Source organism: Thermobia domestica, chromosome 1, assembly GCF_964235325.1.
Source record: "Thermobia domestica chromosome 1, izTheDome1.hap1.1, whole genome shotgun sequence".
Lineage (NCBI taxonomy): Eukaryota > Metazoa > Arthropoda > Insecta > Zygentoma > Lepismatidae > Thermobia > Thermobia domestica.
Genome location: NC_137454.1, coordinates 44416918 through 44431625, shown reverse-complemented (window position 1 = coordinate 44431625; position 14708 = coordinate 44416918). Strand labels below are relative to the sequence as shown.

The 14708-nt window shown below is 36.2% G+C and overlaps 1 protein-coding gene across 4 annotated transcripts in view; it reads right to left on the bottom strand.

Moving 5' to 3' along the window:
• Nucleotides 1-8: 8 nt before the first annotated feature.
• The window catches only part of LOC145684621 (uncharacterized), a 117509-nt gene continuing 102809 nt past the window's right edge, over nt 9-14708 (bottom strand). For all 4 annotated transcript variants that reach the window (XM_081757013.1, XM_081757018.1, XM_081757032.1 and 1 more), the window contains exons 15-16: nt 11340-11831; nt 9-2593 (exon numbers count right to left, since the gene is read on the bottom strand). In XM_081757013.1, coding sequence (XP_081613139.1) covers nt 720-2593; nt 11340-11831 — 2366 coding nt within the window. In that variant the 3' untranslated portion in view covers nt 9-719. The remainder of the gene's footprint in view (nt 2594-11339; nt 11832-14708) is intronic.

The following is a 14708-nucleotide window of genomic DNA, read 5'->3' as shown; positions in this document are numbered from 1 at the left end:
CAAGAATATTTTAAAGGTGTATATAATATTTATTAGTAATTCAAATACAAATATTTGAGGAACTATACTTCAATACTTAACACAGAATAGAGGAACTCTCATTTGAAAACACATTTCTTTCAAGCTGTGTTAATAATTTCTGAAAACTTTCTTTAAGCTGAAATCTCTTTTAAACTATCAAATATAATATATTTTAATAAAGATAACATTTCTCTGTTATCAAAACACAGGATTAAACATTTGCTTTATTAAACAAGTAAACAATTTGTGAACAGCTTATTCAGTATACACATCAGAACTATAAAGAACACTATAAGGCACTTTCCTTAAGAAAATACTAAATTAAAAAAGGTTGAAAGCTGAGAAGCACATCACTAGATATGAAGGCTATACTTTAGGCAAAATATTAACACTGCCTAAAAATTTCTAAAACAAAAATTACTTTTCTTTTTAAACAAAAACTTGAAAACATTTACACTACTTAAAGAAAATACTACTGAAGAAACAAACTTAAGTGTGAAAAGATATGAGAATATTGACTGTTAGAATAAGTAATAAAAAAACAAGTTTTACTAAAAGCGCTTTGGTTAACTAGCTTTCATAAAGCGAAAATTATATATATCCTTGGTATGGAAAGTTCTGTACTGAATTTTCCTTCAGTAGAACATTGAGCGAGGACACTGTGTGTATTTCATTTCCTTGACAGGAAACCGACTAGGTTAACTGAAATTTATAGATGGCTCTTCTGGCGGTTCTTGCTTCACACGTACATGAAAATATACATCAGTTTCAGGCTCCTTTTTAACAGTAACTTGCCCGTGGTCTTTATTGAATCGTGGAGCAAGCACTTCACTATTCTGGTTATTGTTAGGTAGGGTTTTCTCTAGGGATATACAACTCACAGACTGTTCTACTCGACGACAAACTTTCTCACTCTCGGCGTAACGATCTGTTTCGATTTCTTGTTTAATTCTTACACCGAGAACGGAAACATTATTCGTTCCTTCTACCCTTTCAACATTAGTATGTGTTGCTTGAGTCGACAAAACGGAAGTTTCTATTGTCTCACTTTGTTTATTATTGGTTTGATTATTGAAGTTGGTAGAATCGTTGACCTCTACAACAGGCTGAAACGACGAATGATCAACAGTGGGTGTGCCAGATGTACATTTTTGAGTAAGCAGATCTTGTACCCTTTCTACAGCAGGCAAATAATTATTATTCATTTCAACATCATTCATAGGGTATGTAAATTCTTTCTTTACACGTATTCCACCATAACCTGGACTTGCATTAGAGATCTGGTCTTGAGAATTGTTTTTAGCTGTTGTATTTGATTGTGGATCCACTACTGGAGTGTTACGAGAATATATCTGTTTTGACGCATTTCCATTTTCCTGGCTGTTCATCTGACCTGACGCAATCCTCCTTTCAATGACCGAGACAGAAGAATTGGTTTGTGGAACACAAGCAGGAGGAGGAACAGGCAAAACAGATCGAACATTGCTTCCAATTTGAGATTCTTTAGTGCTAGGATACTGAAGTACTGAAGAGGTAACCGCTGGAAATTGAACGTTACGTAATGTTTCGGTCAAACCTGTGATAGCACGTTCAATGACTTTGATTTTACTGGTTTCTATAATACCTGCGAATATTTTGCCTTTAAGCGTCTCTTTCACAGTTTCCAATAACATAACATTTTGTCCGCAAAGAAGTCCTTCGGATGAAAAAGAACGGACTTTTTCCATAGCTAATGCTTGCGAAAATAAATTGATTACGTCGAACGCAAAAGATCCTAAGTGATCTTCTAAAGCCACAAGTAGTCGCAAAACTTTTATTAAAGAAGGTTCTTCCAGGGATTCACCGTAAATTGCATTAGTTGACACACTATTATTTCTATCTGCAGATGTTCCTTGATCACCTTCTTCAGTTGCTTTATTCAGAGTACTTTTGTGATATCGGCCAGTAAGAGCTTTGTTTGCACTTTGATTTATTACATTTGTGTTAACGTCTGCTGCACTACCTTGAGACTGTTCTGCACATTGCATTACCATTGGATCATGTTCACTACGTCCAGCTGAATCTTTTTCAGTGTAATTTGAAAATGAGATATCGTACCGTATTTCGTATTTGTCTTTTAAGCTCTTCTCTCTCCTTTTCAGTTTTTCGTGATAAATCTTGTTCAATATCTTCTCCCAATGTTGGGTCCAATCAGATACAAAGTCATGAGTTTCCGGATCCCTACCATCGTTCCTAAGTTCTTTGTATCGTTCGTGATAAAATTTTCTCCACTCCTTTTCATAATCTGGATGCAGTTCAGGAAACGTCATGTACTTCTTATATTCAGTCTTTAGCTCATCTTCGAGTATACGTCGTTCATTGTGGTATTTCTCCAATCTCTCTCTCTCGGTTTTCTTGTAGATATTATTTGATGACAAGGAACACCGTTTGCACTTACAGGAACGCGATTTTCGTTCACATATATCGCAATCTGATTCTGGGTTGCTACCCGAACAATGGCAACGACTGGAACGCTTTCTACACGGTAACTTTGATTCACGTTTTTTACGCTTCTCAATGCACTCGTTTGCCCCTGAAAACAGAAAATATGTCATTAGGAAATTACACGACCAATCTACAAAGAATGTCAGAGATATCACTTATATGTAAGGTAGAACTTTATACAGACTATTAGAAATGGAACAAACATCTTCAAATGTGGTAGTGAAAACTACTATCTGCTGGCAAACTGGGCTGGGCCTAAATATTAAAACAAGTAACTTCTTGTACGCACCTACCATAGCCTACTACGAATCATTTTACTTTATTAGGTCTAATGATCGGAACTAAACTAAATAACTTCTACAACATTTTATGAAATTAACTCTAAATTGAAAATCCTACTTTGTATCACAAATGTTGATTTCTATGTAGGATTTCATTTTCACGATGTTTCGGCATCTGTTATAATCCGCTGCATATGCGATGTAAGCAGGAACTATTACTTTAATCCCATTGATATAATGTATTTTTCTTCCTGTTAAATAAACCCGAAGTATTCCAAGTCTCTTCGTCAATTATATTCAAATACCTACAAGTTCCTGGAATCCGTGAAGTTTTCTTTTTTAACAAGAAGAGGAATACATTATAACAATAGAATTAAAGGATTTTCTGCTTACATCGCATATGCACAGGATCACGGTCACAAAGAAAGAAATATCGTGAAAATGAAATCCTAAATAGGAACAACATTTGTAAGATTCTGCTTTCGTAAAATGTACTTTAAAGTATGTTCGTAATTACAACTTACATATTTTGTCGCATAAACTTACATTATACAGTGTGTTAATAAATTCAGTGTCATAAATTTAGGAGGTAAATCCTTATATCAAATTAAAGAAAAAAAAGTTCTACATATTAAACATGACCTCGTTTCAGAGTTATAAACCACCGAAATGAGAAATCATGTTAAAACGCTCTGCCTTGAAGATCATTGGACCTCTCCCAAACGGCTCAAGGAATTACACGAATTAGTATGGGCTCTATCTAAAATATTCATATTTTACGATCCCCCAACCCCGACCTCATGAATTGTGTAAAGTAAGTTGAGATACAGGGACATACTTTGAAGTACTAGTTGAGTATTCGTTGCGAGAGTACCAGAAGATTGTGAAACATGGATATTTAGATAGAGTGGATACTAGTTGCAGTGTAATTCCTTGTACCGCTTGCGAGAGGTCTCATAATTTTCAAGTCAACGAATTTTAAAACGTAATGTTTTTGATTTGCGGCAGTTTTAACTTTGAAAGGAGGCGTTTCCGACCCATGTTGATTAGAAGATTTATTTGATGTAAGAAAGATAGGTTTCATCCCCCGATCGAGATTCAGTGAAATTTCTTCATTTCACTAAGTCTAAACCCAAATTTGGTTGTCAATAATTCGAGAACCAATAATCTGTGTACTATAATACGAGGCACGTTCACAAATAAGTGTACTAGGGCCCTCACGGGCAGAGGGAATTTGTTATTGCTATGTTCGTCACACTACTGCGTAGCTTAGCTCCTACCCTTTCCAGCGAGCCCAATCACGTGTCAGTACAATCAAAACTTGTGGACACAGTAACGTCTCCCGTGAAAGATGTCGATAAAATCTGCCACCAAGTGCGAGATTTGCAGCGTTATCCGTTACCTCGTTGTGAAGGGAAAATCTTCGTCTCAAGTTATTAACCAGATCAAATCAGTATATGGCGGAAGAATTATGAATTGTACGAGTGTATTTAAATGGTGTCATGAATTTAAAAACGGTCGTACTGATATGCACGTTGAGCAAAGGAGTGGAAGATTGTTGGTTTTGACTGATTCGCGCATTCCCCCGCACCTTCAGACTATCATCTGCTCACCTCCATGAAGAAGCACATGGGTGGGTAAAAAAAAAGTTCCAACTGACGAAGAAGTAAAATGGAGGTGAAGAATTGGACAAAACAGGTGGCGGCAAACTTCTTTGACGAAAGCATAAAAAAATTGATCCCTCGTCTTACTAAGTGCATCGAGAACGATGGTGACTACGTGAAGAAATAATTCACATATGTACTGATGTAACTATGTAAGTAAATTTTTTAAAACGTAGAAAAGTCAAGTACACTTATTTTCTGGACGTGCCACGTATTTCATGTATGTACTAAGCTACACGAGGTCTCTATCATGCCAAATTTGGTGAAGATTGGATTAGTATCGTCGATAGCATACCACATAGTTGAATCCCAAATTTGGTGGTCAATAGCTCGGGAAATAAATGCCTACACACCAAAATATCTCATATGTGTACTAAGTTCGTGAAGTTCTATCACCATCCCAATTAAGTTCGTGAAGTTCTATCACCATCCCAATTTTGGTGAAATCCGGATGAGTTTCATCGATTGCATACGGCATACCGTCCTTCTGATAGTGATTTTTTTTTTAAAAAGAGAAAATCAAATCAAGAAAGGAATTCTGACCAAAGAATCGAAACATTACAGTTATGAGTGTGTAGCCCCCCCTCACTCCCATTCCATTTTAAATTTTCCCGTTTTCTTTGGCTGAATTGGAATGAGGCTTCATGTACCGTACGTCAACGCAAACTGTGTTCTAGTTTTATCCTTTTCTATGAGTTGGCAGTCCTGTGAATGGTGACTTGTGCTTCCTGTTCATCGAACAAAAGAGGTGCAATGTGGTCATGGTAATATAAAATATAGTTCCTTAAACTCAAATGCCATTGTGAAATGTTTTTATTGTTTTTAACATTTTAATTATTTCGTCTTAATGGTAAACTTATTTAACGCCCTTTGATGTGTGTATTTCTCATAAAAAATATTTATTACGAATATTTATAAAATCTTTTCTGGCGTGCTCAGCGTAAACTTACTGACGCTGAGGCAAAAAGCCGCGAAAGGTATGCTAAGTGGTTATGGCGGTCTGAGTTGTTCTACTACTGTGACGCCAGAGAAAAATATCTGAGTTTTTGTTTGCAATCGTTCAAGACTTTGTAAATTTGATAATGGGAAGAATAAGTGGAATCTACATAAGTATTTAAATATAAAATTAACACAAAATATATGTTCGTGTGTCAAGACAACGTATAATATGTAAAACCATGAAATCAACGAGGGAAGAGTAAGGAATCGATACAGGTAAAAGAGTGAATTGCACTCACAATTGAAAAGTAGTAACTTCCACGGAACTTAAATAATGACTATCCGACGAACAACAAGAAGCATGGAGAAATCTGGTTCCTAAGAATAACTATATGACCCCCCCCCCCCCAAAGTCCATCAATTAATAGTGCAGCCAAGTGTGATACGAAATGGCGTGTGTTTAATACTAGTGCATTGTGTAATACAAATCTTAGCCGGCATTCGTAGTGCGTCATCTTCTTTAAAGAAAGAAAGAGAAAGTAAAAATATATAATAATCTCTTCACATAAATTCCACATTAATAAAGTTTTGGGCTCACGGTGTGTTGGTACATGTTAAATAAAAATCACTAACAAAATGTTGTAATGTTGTAAACGTAAGTATTATATAACCTGTGTTAAGTGAATAAAATTTACATACTATCTATTTCTTTATGTGCAATTACCTTTACAGTATTTCTGCACAATCACTACTGAAATGGTGGATGTTATGTCTAATAACTTGTACTTATTCTGCTGATACCAGCAGGCGTGGCAAGGATGGTGGGCGCTCGCAGTCGCAACCTCAATGAAACAGTATATTGGTTTGAGACCCAACTTGGAGGTTTCCGCACTCTCCATTGCAGTATTGTCATTTGTATTGGTAATGTCCTTTTCACGCCAACTACTAAAATCCACCACAGGTAAGGCGTACCGAACAGGAGTTGCATCGAGCGGAGTTACAAAATTGGTTATCCCGAATGGGATCAGGTAAGGATCAGATTCTTCCAGCCACAAAATGGTTAGCTCGAACAGGAACCAGACCCTGCAGGTCATACAGTAAAGGAACATCCTTAATGACAGCATTCAGAAATTACACACATTTAATGGAATGAACAATGTAAAGTCCATAGTGACAGATGAAAACTGACAACACGCAATAAACTGACATGATTTTTAATTTTTTCTGGGAGTTTTCTTACGGTAAGTAATATAAATTTATAAACAAGAGTGCGAGTACAAAACTTTAGAGAATATTATTATGCACAGGACAAGGTTTCTAAAAATATATTTCAGAAATGTATACAAGGATTCCACACGAACAAAAACTCAAGAAAGAGTATACTTTAGGGCAGCGTTTCCCAACCTTTTTCAACTTGCGGCACACTTCAGGGTAACTTGAATTCTCGCGGCACACATATTATTATTTCTTATTATTATTATTTAAAAATATAAAATACTGTAGTACTTTTTTCTGATTACTGACATCCTTCTCACAGAGAAGAAAGCTCGATCATTGGTTTTTCCTCGTGGTAAATCATTGTGCTTATTTTTCTTTTTAATTTAAAAATAGAAAACAATTGGAATCAGATATAGGGCTCAAGTTGTTAAAAATACACTTTCTTTTTCGAAAACTGTATCCAACCTTTCATTAAGAAGGAGGATCACTAAATAACGAACGAACAAACAAATCTCTTTTACTTTTAAAACACAAATGTAGGTAATTCGTATGCATGCTTACTTTGCCGGAAGGATTGAATAATATTTTAAAATTTCAAGTTACGAAATAGTCTGCAACAATAAGGAAGCAATAATGGTCATAACAATAATAATAAATACTTTTTTTTTTTTTTTCAAAATTAGAAATGTACAGAAAAATGTTCTACAGAAAAGTAACACTATATGAAACTTTAAATTTTAGATTCATAATAGTAATATGATTCATAATATATCTTTTTCTCTATGTCTTGCAATTTGATTACTATAGAATTAATAATTTTGTTTCGATTTCCTCGCGGCACACCAGCGACCCGTTCGCGGCACACCACTGTGCCGCGACACACCGGTTGGGAAACGCTGCTTTAGGGCAAGGACCAAATGTATATTTACCAAATTTCAAGAAAAGCAAAGTAGAAGTTCTTAGAAAGTGACTAAATTTATAGTATTTAGTTGAAAAGTGTGTGTTTCAGAATATCTTGGGATATTTCTTCAGTTACAGGACTAGAACAACAACAAAGGTGTTCTAGTTATTCCTAGCCATCATCTCAACGCCACGTGTTCATGGCCAAAGAGGGGACTGAAATGTACAGTGGAAGTTAAATCCTAAAAAGAACAACAATTTGAGGTGTAAGCTAAGATTCAGATTCCAAATAATGCACCCTATAGCAAGCATTTGTACCTGATCAAGGAAATTTGGATACTATTAGAAACTGAACTCAGAGAGCACGTGGTTTGGAACCAAGAAACTCAGCTCAACTTACAGTGTCCAATACGTTGGGTATGAGGTGAGTTTTTCTGACTGCAAATCATGTGTTCTCTACGCTCAGTTTGTACTACACGATAATAAATATAATAAAAAAAATCCAAGAAAAATTCACCCTTTCACATCAGGAAACACCTTCTCTGAATTTTTGTGACGGAAATGAATGGAAAGTCAAGTATGATGTACTTCCGTCAGTAATTTGTTTACAGTACATTTCAAAGAAATGTATTAATACGCAATTACAGTACTTTAATTTTGCGTTGAATTATGAACCCTATAGTGAGAGAGTGAACTGGAATTTCTGTTTACATTTCCGAAATTTGAAGAAGAAATAGAAAATAAATTCAGTAACGAAATAAATTTACGTGCCTTTACATATAAAATAAAAGGTACGGGAAACCGCACTAAACTTTCTCGCTCCAATATCTTCAACTAAATTATGTTATGCTCCAATTACTACTTAAACGTCTACTTGTGAAATAAGAACAAAATTGTAATTTGTTTTAGGAAAATTTCGTCCAAAAAACTCATTCCAAGAGCAAGCTACCCCTTGTGGATTTTTCCATTAGAAATTACATACACCATTTATTACGACTATTAATGAAATATTCGTTTATGATATTTTCATGATAAGCGATTTGAACAAGAGTATAGTATTAACACGTTCGCTGCCAAATGGCACATATATTTGCCAGGTAACTTATTTGAATAGACCGCCATTAAACAACAAAGACCTTAACATTGTGCCAGCCATCATGTACAGGGTAACTGAATGGCACATATATGTGCCACTGGCTTCTGGTGTAATACATAGTGGCACACTTATGTGCCAGCAGGAGTATTTTTAAGCATACTTTTTTGTAATGTGTCAGCGAACGTGTTAATGAAAGATTTATTAATGTAATATGAACAAAATCGCCTGAGTCATATTCGAGAAAATCATCCGAAATGGAACTCACTTCAAAAAAGTAAGAGTAAACTACCGTGCCTATGGATATTTTAATGACAAGTGACTTAGCATAGTTATTGCTGAAACATTTATTTGTGAAATATGAATAAAATCGCGTGTGGCATTTCTGAGAAAGTCGTTCAAGAAGAACTCACTCCCAAGAGTAAACTAACACTTGTGTAAAACTAATAATTTTTTCTGGACAAATGAGTTTTACCATATTGTCAGGTTACTAATGGAAACATTTATTAATGAAATATGAATAAACCTTTTTTTTTTTTTTTTTTTTTTTTAAATAGAAAATCTCAAGTCTTCCAAGAATAAACTACACCTTCTGGATTTTTTTCCAGATAAATTACTTACACCACACTATAGGATTGTTAATGAAACATTGATACTTGGAATACGAACTTAATCTGTTGGAGTTTCTCCTTTAGAATAATACTAGTACTACGCATCGCCTAGTATAGGGTGATTTTTTCGATACTAGACCCAAGAAAATGCGAGTATATCAAAGACTATACATTAAATTTTGAACATGCATGTATGACTACATACTTTGCTCCATGAGAAGCATGTCAATACTAGAGATGATACTGGAAATGTTCGTTATCATTATATAAGCAGAGCTGAAAGAGAGGTTGCAATGTTTGCGCGACTGAACTGCAAAACGTCCTCACCAATCGCAGCAATTTCACGTTGAATGATATTTTCCTTCCTATCACCCTATTTCCTTAAAAACAATGCGGCCTGAAAGGGACCTTCACCCAGCAGTTACAAATGATAAATACAGGGACTTCCGTCCGTTTTGTATCATTCTTCTTTACTATCACAAAACATGATGACAAGACAGTGTAGAGATAGCAGTACGCGACATGGCGCCAGAGGCCAGTCATGTCCCGATGATACGGGAGTATTTTTCTTCCTCCTTTCTCACTCTTCCACGTTTCTTTAAGGCAAATTTCATAATTATGCATTCAAAACTTGAAGTATTTGAAATCTCTTCGGTTTAGTACCGAAACAATCACCCTATGTAATGTGCGCCATCGAATCCAACTATAATCTTCAGTAGGTAGCACCGACAGTAAGTTAGTTTAGCTTGAATATAGTTTTCTGTAATAGAGGAAAAAAAAAATAACGATTTGACCTAAGGGAAATGACATGGAAATCTCTGAGTATATGCGAAAATACACTGAGTGCTCACTGAATTGCAATCACCTATCTAATACTTTGCTGGTCCATTTTTTGCTCAGAGGACGGCCTGGACACGGTGTAGCATGGATTCTGGTAGTTACTGGTATGTTTCCACGGGAATCTGACATCATATATATCCCTGATGTCATCCCACAATGAGCCCACAGATGTTCGTGCAGGTGTTATGGTGCGAAGAACTCCTTCCGCAGCATCCCATAAATGTTCTATAGAATTAAGATCTCCGGTGACTTAGGGGTCAATTCATACCCTCTAGCTCCCTGAAATATCCCTTAAGCTAAGCAAGTCGAGTCCTGACTTTGTGGCATCGTGCATTGTCATGTGCATCCACGAAAATGTTCTTTGCGTGGGTAGAAGTATTGCACTATAGGATGTACGTGATTCTCTAACACCTGTTGGTACATATGGATGTCTTGCTATGATCCATACACACCAACAGTCCCAGTCCATGCCAAGAGAAGCATCCCCAAACCATACAGCCGCTTCCACCTGCCTGTACACTACGTACAATGTACGAGGGATTCATACTTTCGTACTGTTGGCTCCATACATGCACACGCCCGTTCGAGAGGACTTGCAAAAACAGCGATTTATCGAACCAACACACCCTTTTTCCCCATCATCCATGATTCAATTAGCGTGTTCCTGTGCCCGAGCGCGACGAAATCGGCGGTGACGAGTCGTAAGAAGTTGACGATGGGTGTGTCATCTGCTGTGGAATTGCATGCGTGTCAATGTACGCCATAAATTTGCGTGATAGGGGTAGTGTGCATCCACCATTGTATTAGTCACGTAATTCCCGGACACTGATGGTTCGTCTGGCTGTCACGAGCTGTTTGACGCGACGCTCCCCCACGTTTTGAACTTCTGTACGCCCCTGTAGTTCTGTCTTTTGGAGACCGTTACCCTATTTTCTTCCCACTCCTTGTACATCGTCACTAAACAGGAACGGGCGCATCCGACAAATAGTGCTGTTTGGGTTATTGGCGCACCTTTTGCTCGTGTACCCACAATCATGACCTGTTAAAATGCAGAATCCTACCCATCTCCCATTATAACAGTGTGCTATCTGCCAATAGGTAGCCTCGAGTATATTCTTTCTCTTCAATATTACCAGTCGGAGTGGTCATGTAATCAGCTCGGCTGCTGGTCACAGTTTCTTGTGTGGAGGGGTGATCGCAATTCAGTGAGCACTCAGTGTTAATACTAAATAAATCAATCGCTCCTGAGAGGAAAAAATAAAAAATAAACAGTGGAAAGAAACTATACCTGGAGTTTGTGCTTTTGTGATCTTTCGTTTCCTTGCTTCTACCCCAAATTTATGTTGCAGTTCTGATTGTTTCTTTAAATACTCTTCATGAGAAAGTTCTTCTAATTTCTTCCACCAATGACTCCACCATTCCTGGCTAAAGTCATATGTGTTTGGATTAGTTCCTTGTTTCACGAGTTCGCCATACCGCTTCAACCAAAAGGTTCGCCATTCTTCCTTATACAACGGATGCTGATCTGGAGTCTTTCGATAAATATCAATTTCTTTCTTTAGTTTCGCTAACAAACGCTCAGATTCCTTTCTGTAATCTTCCCATGTTTTCACATTTCCTTTCTTTCCATCTTCTTCGTCACTACTACAGGACGTGCTACTACTGCTAGAACTGGACGAACTACTTCTAGACTCCTTTTTCTGACATTTTCTACACTTTCTTCGTTTATATCTGCATGAAGAACTCGTATCCGAAGACTGGTGTTTGTCTTGTCCAGAATCTGTATAAAACAAAACAAAAAAATTGAACTAAATTGACATGTCTACTTTGATGATATCTTTTCAAAAGATGAATATATATATATATATATATATATATATATATATATATATATATATATATATCAGAAAAGCAGTGCAACATCATGAAAATACGAATACAAAGATATGAAATACAAAAAAGTATTAGCATTTTCGCTAAACTTGCCGTCAAACAATGAAGAGAAGCAATAGAAAGTAAAGGAAAATAAAATTAACGAGGGAAGTAGCTGTGAAACGTCGAGTTGGACTCCATATTAGAATGCTTTTTATCTGAAATTTTCAAGAAATTATAAACTATGCCTATGGTTCTAGGTAAAAATGATTGCAATATTACGTATGTAGGGATCGGAGCGCCTAATGATATTGAAATATGCTACTTTGTAGATTAAATCACGAAAAAAAAAAAAAAAAAAAACTTTGTAGATTAGCCAGTCTCAGATAATATACTTCATGTATTAACTTATATAACTAATATACTTCATGCCAGTTAAGACCAGAAATAAAAGAAATAAATTTGCATATTTTCCAATTTTTTGATAAATAATAAAAGATGTTTTTAATTTTTGAACATAGCTGTAAAGAAAACTGAATGACAACTCAGTAGCTCACTCTCTACTCGAACAAAATTTTTATTTCTGGCCCTGGATGGAGATTGGCTATTTTCATATATATTTACACCTTTGCTCCTGGCGTTTTATTTCCGACATTTCGGGCTTTATTGTATATTTTTTAAATGGTTACGATTCAATTACGATTCAATTTACGATTCAAAATAATGTCCATTGCTAGCAACTACTTTCTCCCATCTTTCGGGCAACATACGAATTCCGCATCGAAAAAATTGCTCATCCTTCGAGGCAAGCAACGTATCGATCCAATTTTTGACTTCTTCATAACGTAAGTACTGGTCAGCCAGACCGTATGCCCTTGATCGAAACAAGTGATAGTCAGAGAGAGGTATGTCTGGAGAATACGGCGGGTGAGGCATCTGCGACATGAGGTTGAGCACTGTCATGCTACACAATCATTTATGGTGTCTCTCGTTGTATTGCGGCCGCCAGTTTTTCAATGCTCGGCTTAAACGCATTAATTGCTTTCGATACATATCTCCTATGATTGTTTCAGTTGGTTTTACCAGCTCAATACACTACATTGAGCTAGTCCCACAAATATAGGGCATGACCATGGAGCTGTGAATATTCGGTTTGACCGTCGACATGGAAGCATGGTCGGGAAGTCCCCATGATTTTCTGCGCTTGGAGTTATCGTAATGAATCCATTTTCCGTTTCTAGTCACAATGCGATGCAGAAATCCCTTCCTCTTTGCCTTTCAAGTAGCCATTCACAAACAAACAAACAAACACCCTTTAACATTTCTCGGCATCAACTTGTATGGCAACCATTTTTTTTTTTTTTTTTTTTTGTTGTTGTTGTTGTTTCTGAATCATTTCCATGGCTTTGAAGCATTTTGGAATCGCTTGAGTCACTCCTAATGATCCTGCCAATTCTTCTTGCGTTTGACACGAGTCTTCAGGAAGTAATCCCTCCAATTGTGCATCTTTGAAAACCTTCTCTCTTAAAGCGTTACGCCGGACATCGATGTCAAATTCGCCGTTCTTGAAGCGTTGAAACCATTTACGACACGTTCTTTTACCAATAGCGGTCTCCACTGCAGATTTCTTTATACTGAAGTAGAAAATTAAAACCTCGCGCAAACGACGAGAATTTGGCTCGTAAACTGACACATTCAATCGAGAATAACTTTACGATGTGGACAAACTGAACTCATGTTTCGATGGGGTTACGTTGAAAAATACCCAAGCTTATTGTATGACGTCTACATTTGTTTATTACCATTATCACTTACCGCTAGAGCCATCTATTGGAAAACGACGGAAGCAAAGTTGTACAAATAATATACAGAGTGTAACATAAATGCATGGCCAAAAGTCACGAGGTGATTGGGAACATCCAAATAAGTAAAAATGTTCCTATAAACACGGGTCCGATGTTGCTTCGTTTCCGAGATACAGGGTATTCAAATGTCGAGTCCCTCCAATGGCTCACTATGGGAAAGTGAATGGAAATGTTCAATATTACAGGAATTATACAATCAAGTGAAATTATAGCTGTTCAAATATATAGAGAATGAAACTAATCAATATTTGAGGTTATTGGGTTGTCAGTGTGCCAATCTGATACAAAGTGTTAACTTTTCAAGTAGCACTAAACGTCCACTCGTTAACATATGATTGCTGACATCAAAATGTTCCTAAACATGGGGCAGATTTCACTTTGTTTTCGAAAGACAAGGCTATTTGAAAACATAACACTTTGTACCAGGTTAACAAGACTGACAACTCAATAACCTCAAATGTTGATTAGGTTCATTCTCTGTGTTAGTGTAAATATATTTGAACAGGTATAATTTCACTTGATTGTATAATTCCTGTAATATTGAACATTTCCATTCACTTTCCCATAGTGAGCCATTGGAGAGACTCGACATTTGAATACCCTGTATCTCGGAAACGAAGCAGCATCGGACCCGTGTTTATAGGAACATTTTTATTTATTTGGATGCCCACAATCACTTCGTAACTTTTGGTCACGCATTTATATTACACCCTATATATATATATATATATATATATATATATATATATATATATATATATATATATATATATATATATAAATTTGCATAATCTATAATGAGAGACACATCTCAGAAACAAAAAATAAAAATAAAACATTTTCACTTGAGCAATTTTTTTTTCTTTGACTGTGTATGAAAGAATGACTTGAGAGCATTATTCTTTTCAACACTTTTTTGA